This window comes from Panthera onca, chromosome F1, assembly GCF_046562875.1.
Source record: "Panthera onca isolate mPanOnc1 chromosome F1, mPanOnc1 haplotype 2, whole genome shotgun sequence".
Taxonomy (NCBI): Eukaryota; Metazoa; Chordata; class Mammalia; order Carnivora; family Felidae; genus Panthera; species Panthera onca.
In genome coordinates this window covers 25,145,609-25,159,494 of record NC_138355.1, presented here as the reverse complement: position 1 = coordinate 25,159,494, position 13,886 = coordinate 25,145,609, and the positions used below count along the sequence as shown (strand labels likewise).

Here is a 13,886-nt window from a genome sequence, read left to right as displayed (position 1 = left end):
GGAAGAAATAACACATTATTCAGGGTTACTTCTATTATTTTTATGTTTCCTTCTGGTATCTTTTTGTAAGGTATACTTCATTTATAAATTAGGGTCACATGATACAGACTTTTCTATTACATGAGCTTTCCCCTAATATTTTTTTTCATGAAGGTTTTGTTTGATAGCACTTACATGGAAGGCAAGAAAGTAGTAAAGTATGGAATTTTAAATGGTCAGACTTGAAATTGAATGATGATTTAGGCTCTTACAAACTTTTTGACTTGGGCAAGTTACATAAATATTTTAAGCCTCGGTTTCCATGTTTTGAAATTAATGCCTTAATTTAAAAGGGCTCCTGGGTGGCTCAGTCATTTTAGAGTTCAACTCTTGACTTTGGCTCAGATCATGATCTCACAGTTGGTGGGTTCGAGCCCTGTGTCAGGCTCCACACAGTCCTAAATAACATAAAATATGTAAAAGTTTCAGGCACTAGGGTGGCTCAGTCAGTTAAGCAACCAACCCTTGATTTCGGCTCAGGTGATGATCCCACTGTCCTGGGATCGAGCCCCATGTTGGCTCCACACTGAGCATGGATCCTACTTGAGATTCTCTCTCTCTCTCTCTCTCTCTCTCTCTCTCTCTCTCTCTCTCTCTCTCTCTCCCCTCTTCCTCTCCCTCTCTTCCTCTGCCCCTCCCCTGCTTGCGTGCGAGCGTACACACTCTTTCTCTCTCTAAAATAAAATAATAAAATAATAAAATAAAAAAGTATGTAAAACTCTTAGAAAAACATTTAAGAAGTGGTACCTGCTATAGTTGTTGATATTGTTACTTTTGTGCTTTTATATATGCTTTTTATAACATGCTCTTTAATAATGTACCCGTTTTATCAGTTAAGTATTAAAATATGTATTTAACTACACTTCTATTGTTGAATGTCTAGGTTGTTTCCAAGTTTTCACTACTCATGTGATGCTTCACTGAACATCTTTATACATAAAACTTTTGGACATCTGTGGTTTTTCATAAGTTACTAATAGTGGAAATTTTAGGTCAAGTGTTGTACACTTTTTTAATACTTTTGATGTGCAGGAAAATTGCCTTCTAGAAAGTTCATGCTTGTCCCTCAGAAATGTTCGAGAATGTCCTATTATTTTTGCTAATGCAGTTATCAATCCTGATTGCATAACTTCTTTAGTCTTCTTAGTAAGACAAATCATTGGCAAATGATCTCTGTTGAGCTGGAATTTTTTTAATGGTTCCTCAAAATTTAGTTTTTCCCACTATGATCATATTCCTAGCCATGCATATTATGGCATATCTTCCCTGAAAATAGGCCTCTTCATCTTCTAAGACCTTTAACAGGGAGAGCAAAGCATGAGCATGGCATTTTGAGCCCCATATTTCTTGTTCTTCCACATGAAAACCAACTCTGACTCCTGTCTACTACATTTTTTGGCTCAGGACTTGAGTTGGTAGGTGTGTAAGTACTGGAAAATATTTTCTCATTGTCTAATTTATTACATTTACAAGTCATTCTTGTGAAAATACAGCCAAGATCTTTGTTTAATTAACCCGAGCATTCACATGTGTCTAACATGTCGTGTCTTTCCTCCATAGTTCCTCCAAGTTTTCAGAAACTCTGGGAAATAGGAAACATGCTGGATGCTGGCAGGAGTGGTGAAGCCAAGGATGTGATCATCAACAATCCCATTTCCCTTTACTGTGAAACAAATGCTGCTCCTCCCCCAACACTGACATGGTACAAAGATGGCCGCCCTCTGACCTCCAACAATAGAGTGTTGATTCTACCAGGTAATGATGGCTATGAACCGAGTGAAACGTGGGGTCTTTGCCAAGTGTGTTTCTCCTTATTTATTAGTTCAGTTGAGTTGATCAGCTTTCTGGCCATGTAATTTAACTGGCACAAGCTGCCAAATGCCCCTAGTATCTGTGAACCTTCAAGCTAAAAGAGTGTAGGCTGAGAATTTGACAATGGGCTGGCATACCTTAGGTTATTTTCAGATCTGCTACAGGATCATTCTATCAACTTAAGAAGTTCTTTGGCTTCCTTCACACTCCATGTCTCTAATAGTGTGATGAGATCATCAGTTTAGTTTCTACACATTATTAATGATAAATTCCAAAATCTGCTTGCAAATAGTTGCTATTCACTTTATTAAATGCATTTATCATAAATCAATAGTTATGATTATTAATTTCAAATATTTTAGTTATTGCATGGTTTATTGATGGAAAAGAAGATGTTTAAATTGTTGTGGAATTAATAACCTTTTCAAGGCTTCTCTTTTAACAAACATTCAAAGAAGCTTGTCAAAATTTACCAAATTGTACACTTAAGGTCAGTGTAGTCCATGGCCTGTAAACTTGATTTCAATGAAATAAAAGACTGTCTTGAAAAAATTTTTAAAAAGGTGACTAAATACAAGTGTTAGCTAAATGTTGTGATACATGATCTGAAATTGGATGTAGGCTTGGAGGAAAATTTTTATAAAAGATTGTAACAATAATGAAATTTGAATATGAACTGTGAGTTCAATAGTAGTTTTGTGTTGATTTTAAATCTCCTTATTTTGATCACTGTACTATGATTATATAAGGGATCATCCTTGTTCTTATGAAATACAGATTTATGAATATTTAGGGGGAAAAGAGCACCATGTTTCCAACTTACTCTCAAATGGTTCAGAAAAAAGATTGTATAAATAAATAAATAAATAAATAAATAAATAAATAAAGTATATATAGAGAGAACTAAAATAAGTGGAATGAAATATAAATGGTAAACATAGGTAAAAATTTGTTACACAATTATTGAAACTTTGAGTTTGAAAATATATCTGTGAAATGTTTTAAAAATATGCACTTATTCTTTTAAATCTGTATGTATTATAATATACTTTATAACTTTTGCATCTCTGGCTCTTACTGTCTCAAACCTGTACCTGCCTCAAACATTGTAAACTTCTTTTACATATGTTCAAAACTGTAAAATTAAGAAGTCACTACATAATAACATTTCACATGGAATATGATGAGACAGAGCAACATTACCCTCTTGGGAAGAAATAACATGAGCTATTTGTCTCTCAGGAGATGTGATTCGTATATTGGATCACTTATCAATAATGCAGTGTTTGTTATAAAAATGGTATGTCAGATTAAAACTGAACCATTAGATGAAATAAGAACCTTGAAAGAAAATGTAAGGAAGTCATTAGACCTGAAAAACCGCATCTCTGTTTATGACCAGCGTTCACTCTAGGATTTAGAGAAGTAAATATATTGGGATCTGTTTTCAGGTGGGCGAGTGTTGCAGATTCCTCGAGCTAAAGTAGAAGATGCAGGGAGATATACATGTGTGGCTGTGAATGAGGCTGGAGAAGATTCCCTTCAGTATGACGTTCGTGTACTCTGTGAGTCTTTGTTGTGCATTCTTTCACTCAAAAAAATTTTTGGAGGAACTAATGTTTGCACGATGTTGCACTGAGCACTTTAAAGACTGTAAAGATAATCAGAAAGTGATAGTGCTACTGAGGAATTAATTATCTTATACAAATTGAGAACACATTAGTTAGGACTCCTGAAGTGTCAGGTAACAAACTGGCTTCAACTAAAAAAAAGAGAATTCATTGACTCAGAAGGCGAAAGAGTCCCAGGGTAGATCTGACTTACATCATAACTGATTTCTGTGGCTCAAAAGAGGTCAAGCAGATTTAACCTTCCTCTTTCTCTTGCTTTTGTTTTTTTCTACTAGCATCACTCTCCAGGGGGGAGGGGATCCCCCAGATTGACAAGTTGGCCCCCAGGAGCTCTACTCTTACAACTTTCTAATTTCACATCCAAATGAAAGCCTTTTGTAGTATTTACAACTGAAGTCCTAGAATTGGATTTTCATGGCTTTAATTGGCCAAGCATGAATCACATTTCTACCTGTGAACCAATCATAGCAGCTAAGCGGGCTGTTTAAGGCCTAGTTTATGTGCCTATCTTTAGACTGCAGTGATCTCCATCTGAATGAATGAACTGAGAATGAAAGAAGTATTGTACCTTGAAGAGTAAAGAAAGGTGATGTCACTAGAAGCAGAAACAAGTAGTTGCTTCCATTAGAAGAGACTGATCTAGAGAGGTGGCAGTGGGAATGTACAGGACGCCATCAGCATGAAAGAGTTTAGATTTTATTCTGAGTGATTAAGAAAATGGTGGCAAGAATAACAAAAATAAAAGATGTAGGAAAACAACATTATTTGGGAAGAAGGAAGTCAATTTTGTTTTGGACATGTTGAATTTGGCATGTTACAAGATAAAGATACCTAGGTATAATATTGAAAGGGTCGTTGGAAATAAGAAACTTCAGCACAGAGAGAGACTGAACTAAGAATGTAGATTTGATAGTTATCCACAAACAGGTGACATTCAAGGGCATGAGATTTCCAACAGCAAGGCTTATAGATAGAGTAGGAGAAGATGAAAAGAAGTTTGTGGTGGGATTGTTAACAAGTAGGGAAAAGGAAAACAGAGTTAGAGAAGAAACAATCTGAGAAGTTCATGAAAAGCAGTAAACTACATACTATTCTATCACAGAATCCAAGGCATGGAAACGGTTATCAAGAAATGGATCTAGTATTGACCGCTAAAGCAAATTTAAGAAAAGTAAAACTGAAAAAGTCCATTTGGCTTTAAAACTAAGAAAGCATTGATATGATTCAAAAGATTGATTTAGATACTGTGGTATGGTACAAAGAAAGCCACAGGACAAAAGGATTAATCTTGAGCAACTAATCAGAAAGAAAACAAATATAGAGTACTGTTAAGACATTTTGCAGAGGATGGAAGAAATGGAGTAGAATTTTAGGACAAACAGCTTGTTTGAGGAAACATATTTAAGAAAGATTTGAGCTTGCTTATAGACCACAGAAGGTGATCCAACAGAACGGGACAAATTAAAATTTCAAGTGTGTGTGTGGATGGGGGAGGGTGGTGTGCAGGAATTGATGGACCAAGACCCTAGAACAGGTGAAAAATTCAATCTAGGAACCAAGACGGGTTAATTAGCCTTTCGTGGTAATGAATTGCCATTCATTGGAATGGCTAGGAGAGAAATGGGGAAATGCATATCAAATGTCTTTAGTCCTCTTCATTAACTATGAGAGCAAGAAAAACAGGGGCAGGGGTGTTTGGGTCTGCAGAAAACAGAGAAGTTTAGTGATTACCACCATAGAGGATGTGATGGACATCAACTGTTGAAATTAGAGCCATGTGGCTCAGTTATTCCTTTCTTCAGCCACCCTTCCTTCCACAGCATCCCCAGTAACCTGGAGGTAGAGGTAAAGTAATAATAATAATAATAATAATAATAATAATAATAATAATAATTAGTGTGCTCTATCTGGGTGGGGCGGGGTTGTGCCACAAGGTAAACAGGTATATATTGTGGAAGCACTGGAGGGCGGAAACTAGCGAGACAGAGCATGACCAAAATGACCCCTATGAGGTCTGGGCAGGGCAAGAGGGAAAATGATGGAATTTAGCTGATGGGTTGATTATAAGTGAGGAAAGATTAGAAAGGCTAGAGTTTTCAGTGCAAACAAAGAGCAGCTTAGGAAGGAAGCCTGAAAAGAGGTGGAAGAAAGAACACTAGAGTTCCAAATTCATATATTTGACAAGTATCTGTTGATTGCTCAATTATGTGCCAGGCACTAAGGACATAGTAGTGAATATCCTAGACATTGGTCCTTCTTCAGGGAGCTTATAACTTGCAAAGGGAAGAGGTGTTAATATTGAGTGGTCCAAGGTATGGCTGTCTAGGACTGGCTGACGTGGAGTAGAGATGAACTAATTAGGGTTGGATGGGTCATCAAGATAGGTCTTAAAGTCTATGAGATAGTGGTAAGAAAAAAAAGAAAATCAGTACTAACATCACCAAGAAGAGTGAAGGAGTATCCTAGACCACATGACTTAATTTGACCTAAGTTTGGAAAGAGTTTAGGGCACAGTGGAAGAATCTGATAAAGAAGCAAGATAATGTGGTATTGGGAAGGACTGGGAGTCAGTTAAATTGAAATGGAACCTGGGGGGTGAGTACTCAAAGGTAGATGTTCATCCCTTCAGGCTATTTTAATTAAGAGGAAGTTGCACAGCATGATGGAGATAAGTTTAGAGAGCTGGAACAAAACGAAAAATAGAAACTGTACCCAAAATTCTGTCTAAATTAGGGATGTTTCACAGTGTTTGAGGCTCACCTTCTATGTGCTACTCCAAGGTTCTCTACTGAGAATGATTCTGAATGGTGTAAGCCAGCTGATGGGTCAACACAGCTGGAGGAGCAGGTCAAAGAAAGAGCTCTGGACCTCCGGGACCTCCGGGACCTCCTGATCGTTCAGCCCCAGGCAGAAGTTGAGGAAAACATAGAATCTTTATGTCCCAACATCCCATTTGTTTAGTTTTCCTGGTATTGGGGTTAGTGACAGGCGCATTTAATCTGAAGTTCAAGTTTAGTTTTTACTAATCTGCAGTTCAAGTTATATTTTATGTTATCTAGAGTATAGTAAAAATCATAACTTTGAATGTGAAAATTTGCATTTAAAGTAACATTGAAATTCTAATATGTACCTTGTAGCCTTGGTTATTTTCTTTACAGACTTTCAGTGTAGTTTTTGAAAGACCCAAATACCACAGGACTGTATCTACATTAAATATATAGTCTTTACTGATTGCTAAAGTTATGGTACATTGTAAGAGAATGAAACAAAATAGCTAAGCTTTCCAAATAAAATAAAATGATTATTCACTTTGAAGATAAATTTTCTACATTTACAACAGCAAGCCAATACATGTGTTTCTAGTTTATGAAACATTTCCATTTTTTGAAATTTTATGGGTAATGTGATTTTTCATAATGGATTAGTCTAACATAAGATAGCTATGCACCTGGATTCTGTGGTATTTTTTTAAATGCAAATTAATATATGTAGGAAAATCTAGAATGTGACTCCTCAAACTTTAGTGTACATCAAGATCACCTGAACAAATTTCTTGGCCTCTCTAAAGATCCCCATTGAAGAGGTCTGAGTGGGCCCCCCAAATTTGTCTCTAACCACGCTCCCAGATGATGCTGATACCATGGACACTGAGGCTGCAGAAACACACTTTAAGAAGCCCAGATAATTCCCTTGCAAAATGAAACCAAATCTGTACATTCCAAATACACTTTAAAGATGTAATTGATCTGGTTTGTCTAGGTGACCAGACTTAAATATTCATTCATGCAGATTCTACTTATATGTATGCTTGAAAACCCAGAAGGCATAGTGGAAGGGGCTGAGAGAGAAACAAGGTCAGATAATTTGGAGAAGGATTGGGATTGAGCTAAATGGGAATGAAAATCGTGGAAGAGGTTAGTCCAGGATAGGTAAACCCAAATTCACACCATTTTTATCATCACCCTAAGTTATTGGTGTAAAATGTTTCTTCTTCAACTTTGCTCTTCTGTTATCATGCCATACTTTTGAAAACTGCCACAAGATTAGAATAACTGAGAAAAGACCTTATCTCCTGTCATTATCTTTTTGTTGCAATCATTTATTAGTGCCACCGATTATTAAGGGAGCAAGTAGTGACCTTCCGGAAGAGGTCACCGTGCTGGTGAATAAGAAGACATTGATGGAGTGTTTATCCAGTGGCAGCCCCACACCAAAGAATTCCTGGCAAAAAGATGGACAGCCCTTGCTAGAAAATGGGCATCATAAATTTCTATCTAATGGAAGAATTCTTCAGGTAAAAGTAAAAAAATCTTATTTTTAAAAAGCTGTTTCACTTTGTATTTTATAAGAAGTCTTTTTCACTTTTAAAAGATACTTTTGTTGGTTTGTAAATATTATGTTTATAAAAATAACTAACCATAAGAAGAATGTAAAATAAAATTCTTTATTCTATACTCCCTACCAGAGGGGACCACTATTTTCTTTAAGTTTTTATTTAAATTCCAGTTAGTTAACATACAGGGTGATATTAGTTTCAAATATATGATTTAGTGATTCAACACTTGTGTACAACACCCAGTGCTCTTCACAACAAGTTCCCTCCTTAATTTGCATCCTCTGTTTAACCCCTCCCCCTACCCCTCTCCCCTCTGGTAACTATCAGTTTGTTCTCTAGAGTTGAGTCTGTTTCTTGGTTTGCCTCTTTCTGTTTTCCCTATGATCATTTGTTTTGTTTCTTCAGTTCCACACGAGTGAAATCATATGGTATTTGTCTTTCAGAGGTGGCCACTATTACACTTTTGTGTGAATTCTTACAAAAATTGTCTGTACTTTTGACACATGCACACCCCTAAATTTACTACAACATGGACCTTGTGATAAAAACCACATTATAAGTAAATTATTATAATCCTTTCTGTAGTCTATTTCTGATGATAAAATCCCAGGTGGTGTAAGGTTCCCTGTAGATCAACACTTCCCCTGTATTAGTAAAGAATTGGTAATAAATAATGAAAACCACATAAATATCCCAAATTGCTGTTCACTAATGGCCATGTGTATATTTTTCTTGGGTGCCTTGGTGGCTCAGTTGGTTAAGCATCCAACTTAGGCTCAGGTCATGATCTCGCGGTTCATGGGCTCAAGCCCTGTGTCCGGCTCTATGCTGACAGCTTGGAACCTGGAGCCTGTTTCAGATTCTGTGTCTTCCTCTCTCTCTGCCCCTCCACACCCCCACCTCTCAAAATAAATAAACATTAATTCTTTTAATTTGCCTTTTCTGATTGGAAATCTTTGGAAATAAATATTTGATTGACCTAATAAAAGCTGGCATCAGCACTATTATGCACAAAAATTTCTTTTTCTTGTGCTCATCTGGTATTAATCAGAAAAGGTATGTGATATTTATTCTGAAACATAATGATGAATATGAAAAGTTGCTTTATTAAAAGTTTCAGTTGAAATGTCTTCATCTTTTTCCTTAGATTCTGAACACTCAAATAACAGATATCGGCAGGTATGTGTGTATTGCTGAGAACAGAGCTGGGAGTGCCAAACAATATTTTAACCTCAATGTTCACGGTAAGAGCTCAGTTCCAATAACGTTTCTTAGCATACGCTGGAAAAAGCATGAAAACTGTCTTTTGGATTATGTGGACTTCTTTTGTATTTTTCACTTGAACAATGTGTGGAGTCTGCAATTTATTCAATCTCCTATGTTCTTCCCATCACAACCAGTAGGATTATAAAGTACAAATCTTCTAGGAAGCCTGTTATTATATTTTTTCAGTCCCTTAGGATAAACTAGTTACTTTGAAAGTGAAAAAAGAATCAAAATTTGAAATTCCCCCAAATTTTATGTTTTTATGAAGTTAGACCCAAATATAGCTCTTCTACTTATAAAAATTTACCCACTAACCCTGATTGGAACCAGTTTCTGTCCTCAAAAGTAGTGGGGCGCCTGGGTGGCTCAGTCGGTTGGGCGGCCGACTTCATCTCGGGTCACGATCTCGCGGTCCGTGAGTTCGAGCCCCACATCGGGCTCTGGGTTGATGGCTCAGAGCCCGGAGCCTGCTTCCAATTCTGTGTCTCCTTCTCTCTCTGCCCCTCCCCCGTTCATGCTCTGTCTCTCTCTGTCTCAAAAATAAATTAAAATGTTAAAAAAAATTTAAAAAAAAAAAGTAGAATTCATGTTGAGTTATATCCTCTAGTACCATTAGGTATACTCCCTGGAAAAGAAAAAGTCATTTGGGTAGTTAAATAATTCTCAAAATCCATCAGTACACCTATATGCTAGACACTGCATAAATACTAATATTTTGGTAAAAAGCTATTGGGATACTATTTAGGCAAGTGTGGAAAAAAAGAAAGCAGTTGGATGTCAACTGAAAATGATTAATCCTATTTTCATGACCCACATCTGTTTGGGAATATTAAATTGGAAATGGTGAACAATCATCGTAAAAGATTTCCTTTGCATGTGGGATGCACACACACAGAATTCTAGCCCATGTTGGAAATAGCTGAAATTTGACATTTCATGAAAAATTTATTCCTCCAAAATACTTTTATTTAGCATCATGGATATTCTTCCTTGGTGTGATTTGTAGGGAATATTGGCGTCCAGCCTCGTTTGGTGTTTCTGTAACAAATATTTGAAACATTTTTATCTTTGTATTCCCAGTACCTAGCACATTGGGTAAAACACAGTAGGTGCTTAATAAATATCTTCACGATTTTTTTTAATTAGTACATCTAAGCAACACACAAAACAATGTGCTGTGAATTCTCAGGAGTAATTAAATAAATACGATCATTGTGAAAGCAGACATTCTAATCTGTAAAGGGCAGTAGAGTAAATGTTGAAAATAAAAATGTTGATTATTTTTTGATTCCCAAAGCAGAATTAATTTTTCCTCCTCTATGTGATCAAAACCCCCATTATAGCAATTACATATATTGCCTTGTGTTAGTTATCTTTATGTCTGTATCTTCACCCCCAATCCTACAACTTTATTATAGATGTTATAGGCAAATAGTCATTTCTTACAGATCTTGGTCTTCCTGAACCTATCTATAGTTGTTGTAGTTGCTAAATAAATAGTTGGTGTTTTTTCATATCCATTGCCTCTTCTTTTTTTAAGTCATTTTTTTAATGTTTATTTTTGAGAGAGAGAGAGAGAGTGCAGGCAGGAGAGGGGCAGAGAGAGAGGGAGACACAGGATCCAAAGCAGGCTCCAGGCTCTGAGCTGTCAGCACAGCTCTAACTCAGGAACTGCAAGATCATGACCTGAGCCAAAGTCTGATGGTTAACACCCCCATTGCTTCTTCCTAATGCATAGCAAAAACACCTGAAGTGGGAACCTTGCTACCTGGAGAGGCGGCAGCCACTAGAGTTTACCCTTAAGGACTGGAGTTTGGGAGGGTGTTTCCTCATTCACCAGTTAATGATACTTTGAACCCCAATTACAGTCAGGAACCCATACTTACAATTAGAAAACTCATTTTGGAGAGACATAATTTAAATTATCTTCACTTAAAACCATACCACTTGTTATATCCCACTACAGCAATGCTTGCTTCTTTTGGACTCTGTCTGCGGGCCCTTGGGTTTTCAGCTCTCTGTGTTCACTCTCCTTCATGTCCAGCTTAACTGTTAATGGAAGAGCATTTCAGCCACCTCTCTTGGTCTTTTTATTGCTCTTGTTCAGTAAAAGCTCAGCTCTGCATCTAACAACACAACATATCTTCCGCTTGATACCTACCAGGTGCTGTGCCACGTTTTTACGTATGCTGTTTCACTTATCTCAATAATCCCGGGTGGTTGGTACCATTTTATACTCTTTTACAGATGAAAAGGCTGAGGTCTAGTGAGATTAAGTTATGTGCCCAAAGTTACAGAACTGGCAAATACAGTGCCAGGATTTTAACTTAGGTAGTCTCATTCTAGAGGTTTTAAACTTAGCTATTTTGCTGTGTTACCTCTCAGTAAATTCCACAGCTGACCATACCTACACCTCTGACCATACTTGCACCTAGGTGGCTAACCATGACTGGAGGAACTCTTGGAGTCAGGAACATCAGTGCCTATAAATTGATAGGTATCATCTTGAACTGGGCTCTCCATACTGCCTGGGCTCCTCCTCTCATGTCTGCTCCCTAGTGACTCTCTCTCGCCTTCATCCCTCTCTTCAGATGACCCCTGGCTTAGCAGGCTCAGGCTGCCATAACAAAATGCCAGAAACTGTGTGACCTAAACAAGGGAAATTAATTTTCTCACTGTCTTGAGGCTGGAAAGTACAAAATCAAGGTTCCATCAGGGTTTGCTTTCTGGTAAAGGTTCTTGCTGGCTTGCTTTGGCCACTTTGTCCCCACAAGGCCTTTTCACTGAGCACACATGGCCAGAAAAGCAAGGAAACTCTCTGATGTCACTTCTTATAGGGACAACAATCCTTAATATCAGGGCCTCACCCTTACAACCCCATTAAGCTTAATTATTTCCTTACAGGTACCATTTCTAAATACAGCCACAGTGAGGGTCAGGGCTTCAGTATACGAATTGGGAGTGGAAGGGCAAGGCTGGGTATGTAAACATTCAGTCCATAAACAGCCCCCTCTCGCTTTCTGTCAGTAAATGCCCTCACCTCCTGTTTTACAGAGAAAAGAGAAGGCAGAGCCCAGAAACCACCTCAAATTCCTACCATCAAATGGAGCATACTACCACCATCTGTTATTGCCACTTCTTTCCCCATTACCACAGAAGATCGAAGCATCCCTCTACCTTCCAAAGGCCAAAGACTAACTTGACTCTAGATCCCTGTCCACTGCCTCCTCCAAAATCTCATAATCTCCTCTCTTTCTCTTGAATATTGAAATTCTCCCTCTTTTTGGCTCCTTCCCAACAGCACTTAAATTTACTTATATCTTCCTTTTTTTTTTTTTTTTGATGTTTATTTATTTTTGAGACAGAGGGAGACAGAGCATGAACAGGGGAGGAGCAGAGAGAGAGGGAGACACAGAATTTGAAACAGGCTCCAGGCTCTGAGCTGTCAGCACAGAGCCCAACGCGGGGCTCGAACTCACGGACCGCGAGATCATGACCTGAGCCAAAGTCGGATGCTTAACCGACCAAGCCACCCAGGCGCCCCTATCTTCCATTTTTAAACAACAACAAAATATTCCCCTTGGACTTAAACTTTCCCTTCAGCTGCCTCCCTCGCTTTCTCCCCAATTTCAAAACAAGCCTTTCTAATAACTGTATATATTTAATGTCTCCATTTCCTCGCTCCCACTCACTCATTCCACCACTGGATTCCAAATTTCACCTTCACATCACCAATGAAACTGCTCACTGAATTCATCAAATGACATCCTTATGTCCAAGAGGCACTTCCTGGATTTATCGTTTTTATTTCTGTGCATTTGACATTCTTGCCACTATCATTTTCAAATATACTCTTCTCTTTGGCTTTTGTGACACCTATACCCCTTATTTATATCCTGCCTTTTGGGTGTCATCCCTGACTCCTTCTCCTCTTCCTTAAATTTTATCCTCAAAACATCAAGTCCTAAAAATTCTATGAAATGTCCGTAAGTCCATTCACTTTTCTTAATCCTTTTTGACACCATCCCAGGCATAGCTACCAACATCTGTCACACATTTTACAGCACTGGTCTCCTCACTGGCCTTTCTGAATCCCTTCTAGCCTCATAATTAGTTCTCTCCACGGTGGCCAGATTGATATCTTAATTTCTGATTAAAACACTCTTCAGCTCCCGATTCTTGAGGCTGTATTTCAGCATTCTTAATGAATGGGTCCTAGAGACCTTATAAGATCTTACCTTTGGGAGCGCCTGGGTGGCTCAGTCAGTTAAGTGTCTGACTTCGGCTCAGGTCTTGATCTCACAGTCCGTGAGTTCGAGCCCCACGGCGGGCTCTGTGCTACAGCTCAGAGCCTGGAGCCTGCTTCAGATTCTGTGTCTCCCTCTCTCTCTGCCCCTCCCCTGCTCATGCTCTATCTCTGTCTCTCAAAAATAAATAAACCTTAAAAAAAATTTTTAAAAAAAAGATCTTACCTTTCCTTAGTCCTTTAATTCTCTGTGCGTCTCCCCTAACTTTGTTCTTCAAACTCTGGTCACGCTAGTCTTCTAGGTGCTGTGTTCTTTTCTCCACTTGGACCTTTGTATATGCTGTGCCTTCTTTCTGGAAGTACACCCATTTTCTGTCTTTCACTTAACTTATTCTTGTTCGTATTTCAGTATGTTCTTCAATGTCACTTCCTCCTCCTGATCCCCAGATTAGGATAGTTCCCTGTTGTTACCCACTCTTCTGATTGACTCTCATCACATTTGTAATTACGAGGCAGTATAAAACAGTGGCTAAGAATAAGGGCTCTTGAGCCAGAC

At 38.1% G+C, this 13,886-nt stretch overlaps 1 protein-coding gene across 3 annotated transcripts in view; it reads left to right on the top strand.

Annotated features, from left to right (window-relative positions):
• HMCN1 (hemicentin 1) overlaps positions 1-13,886 on the top strand; it is a 470,876-nt gene that overhangs the window by 360,902 nt on the left and 96,088 nt on the right. For all 3 annotated transcript variants that reach the window (XM_060643679.3, XM_060643685.3, XM_060643687.2), the window contains 4 exons: positions 1,600-1,794; positions 3,303-3,416; positions 7,589-7,776; positions 8,966-9,062. In XM_060643679.3, the coding sequence (XP_060499662.1) occupies positions 1,600-1,794; positions 3,303-3,416; positions 7,589-7,776; positions 8,966-9,062 (594 nt within the window). The remainder of the gene's footprint in view (positions 1-1,599; positions 1,795-3,302; positions 3,417-7,588; positions 7,777-8,965; positions 9,063-13,886) is intronic.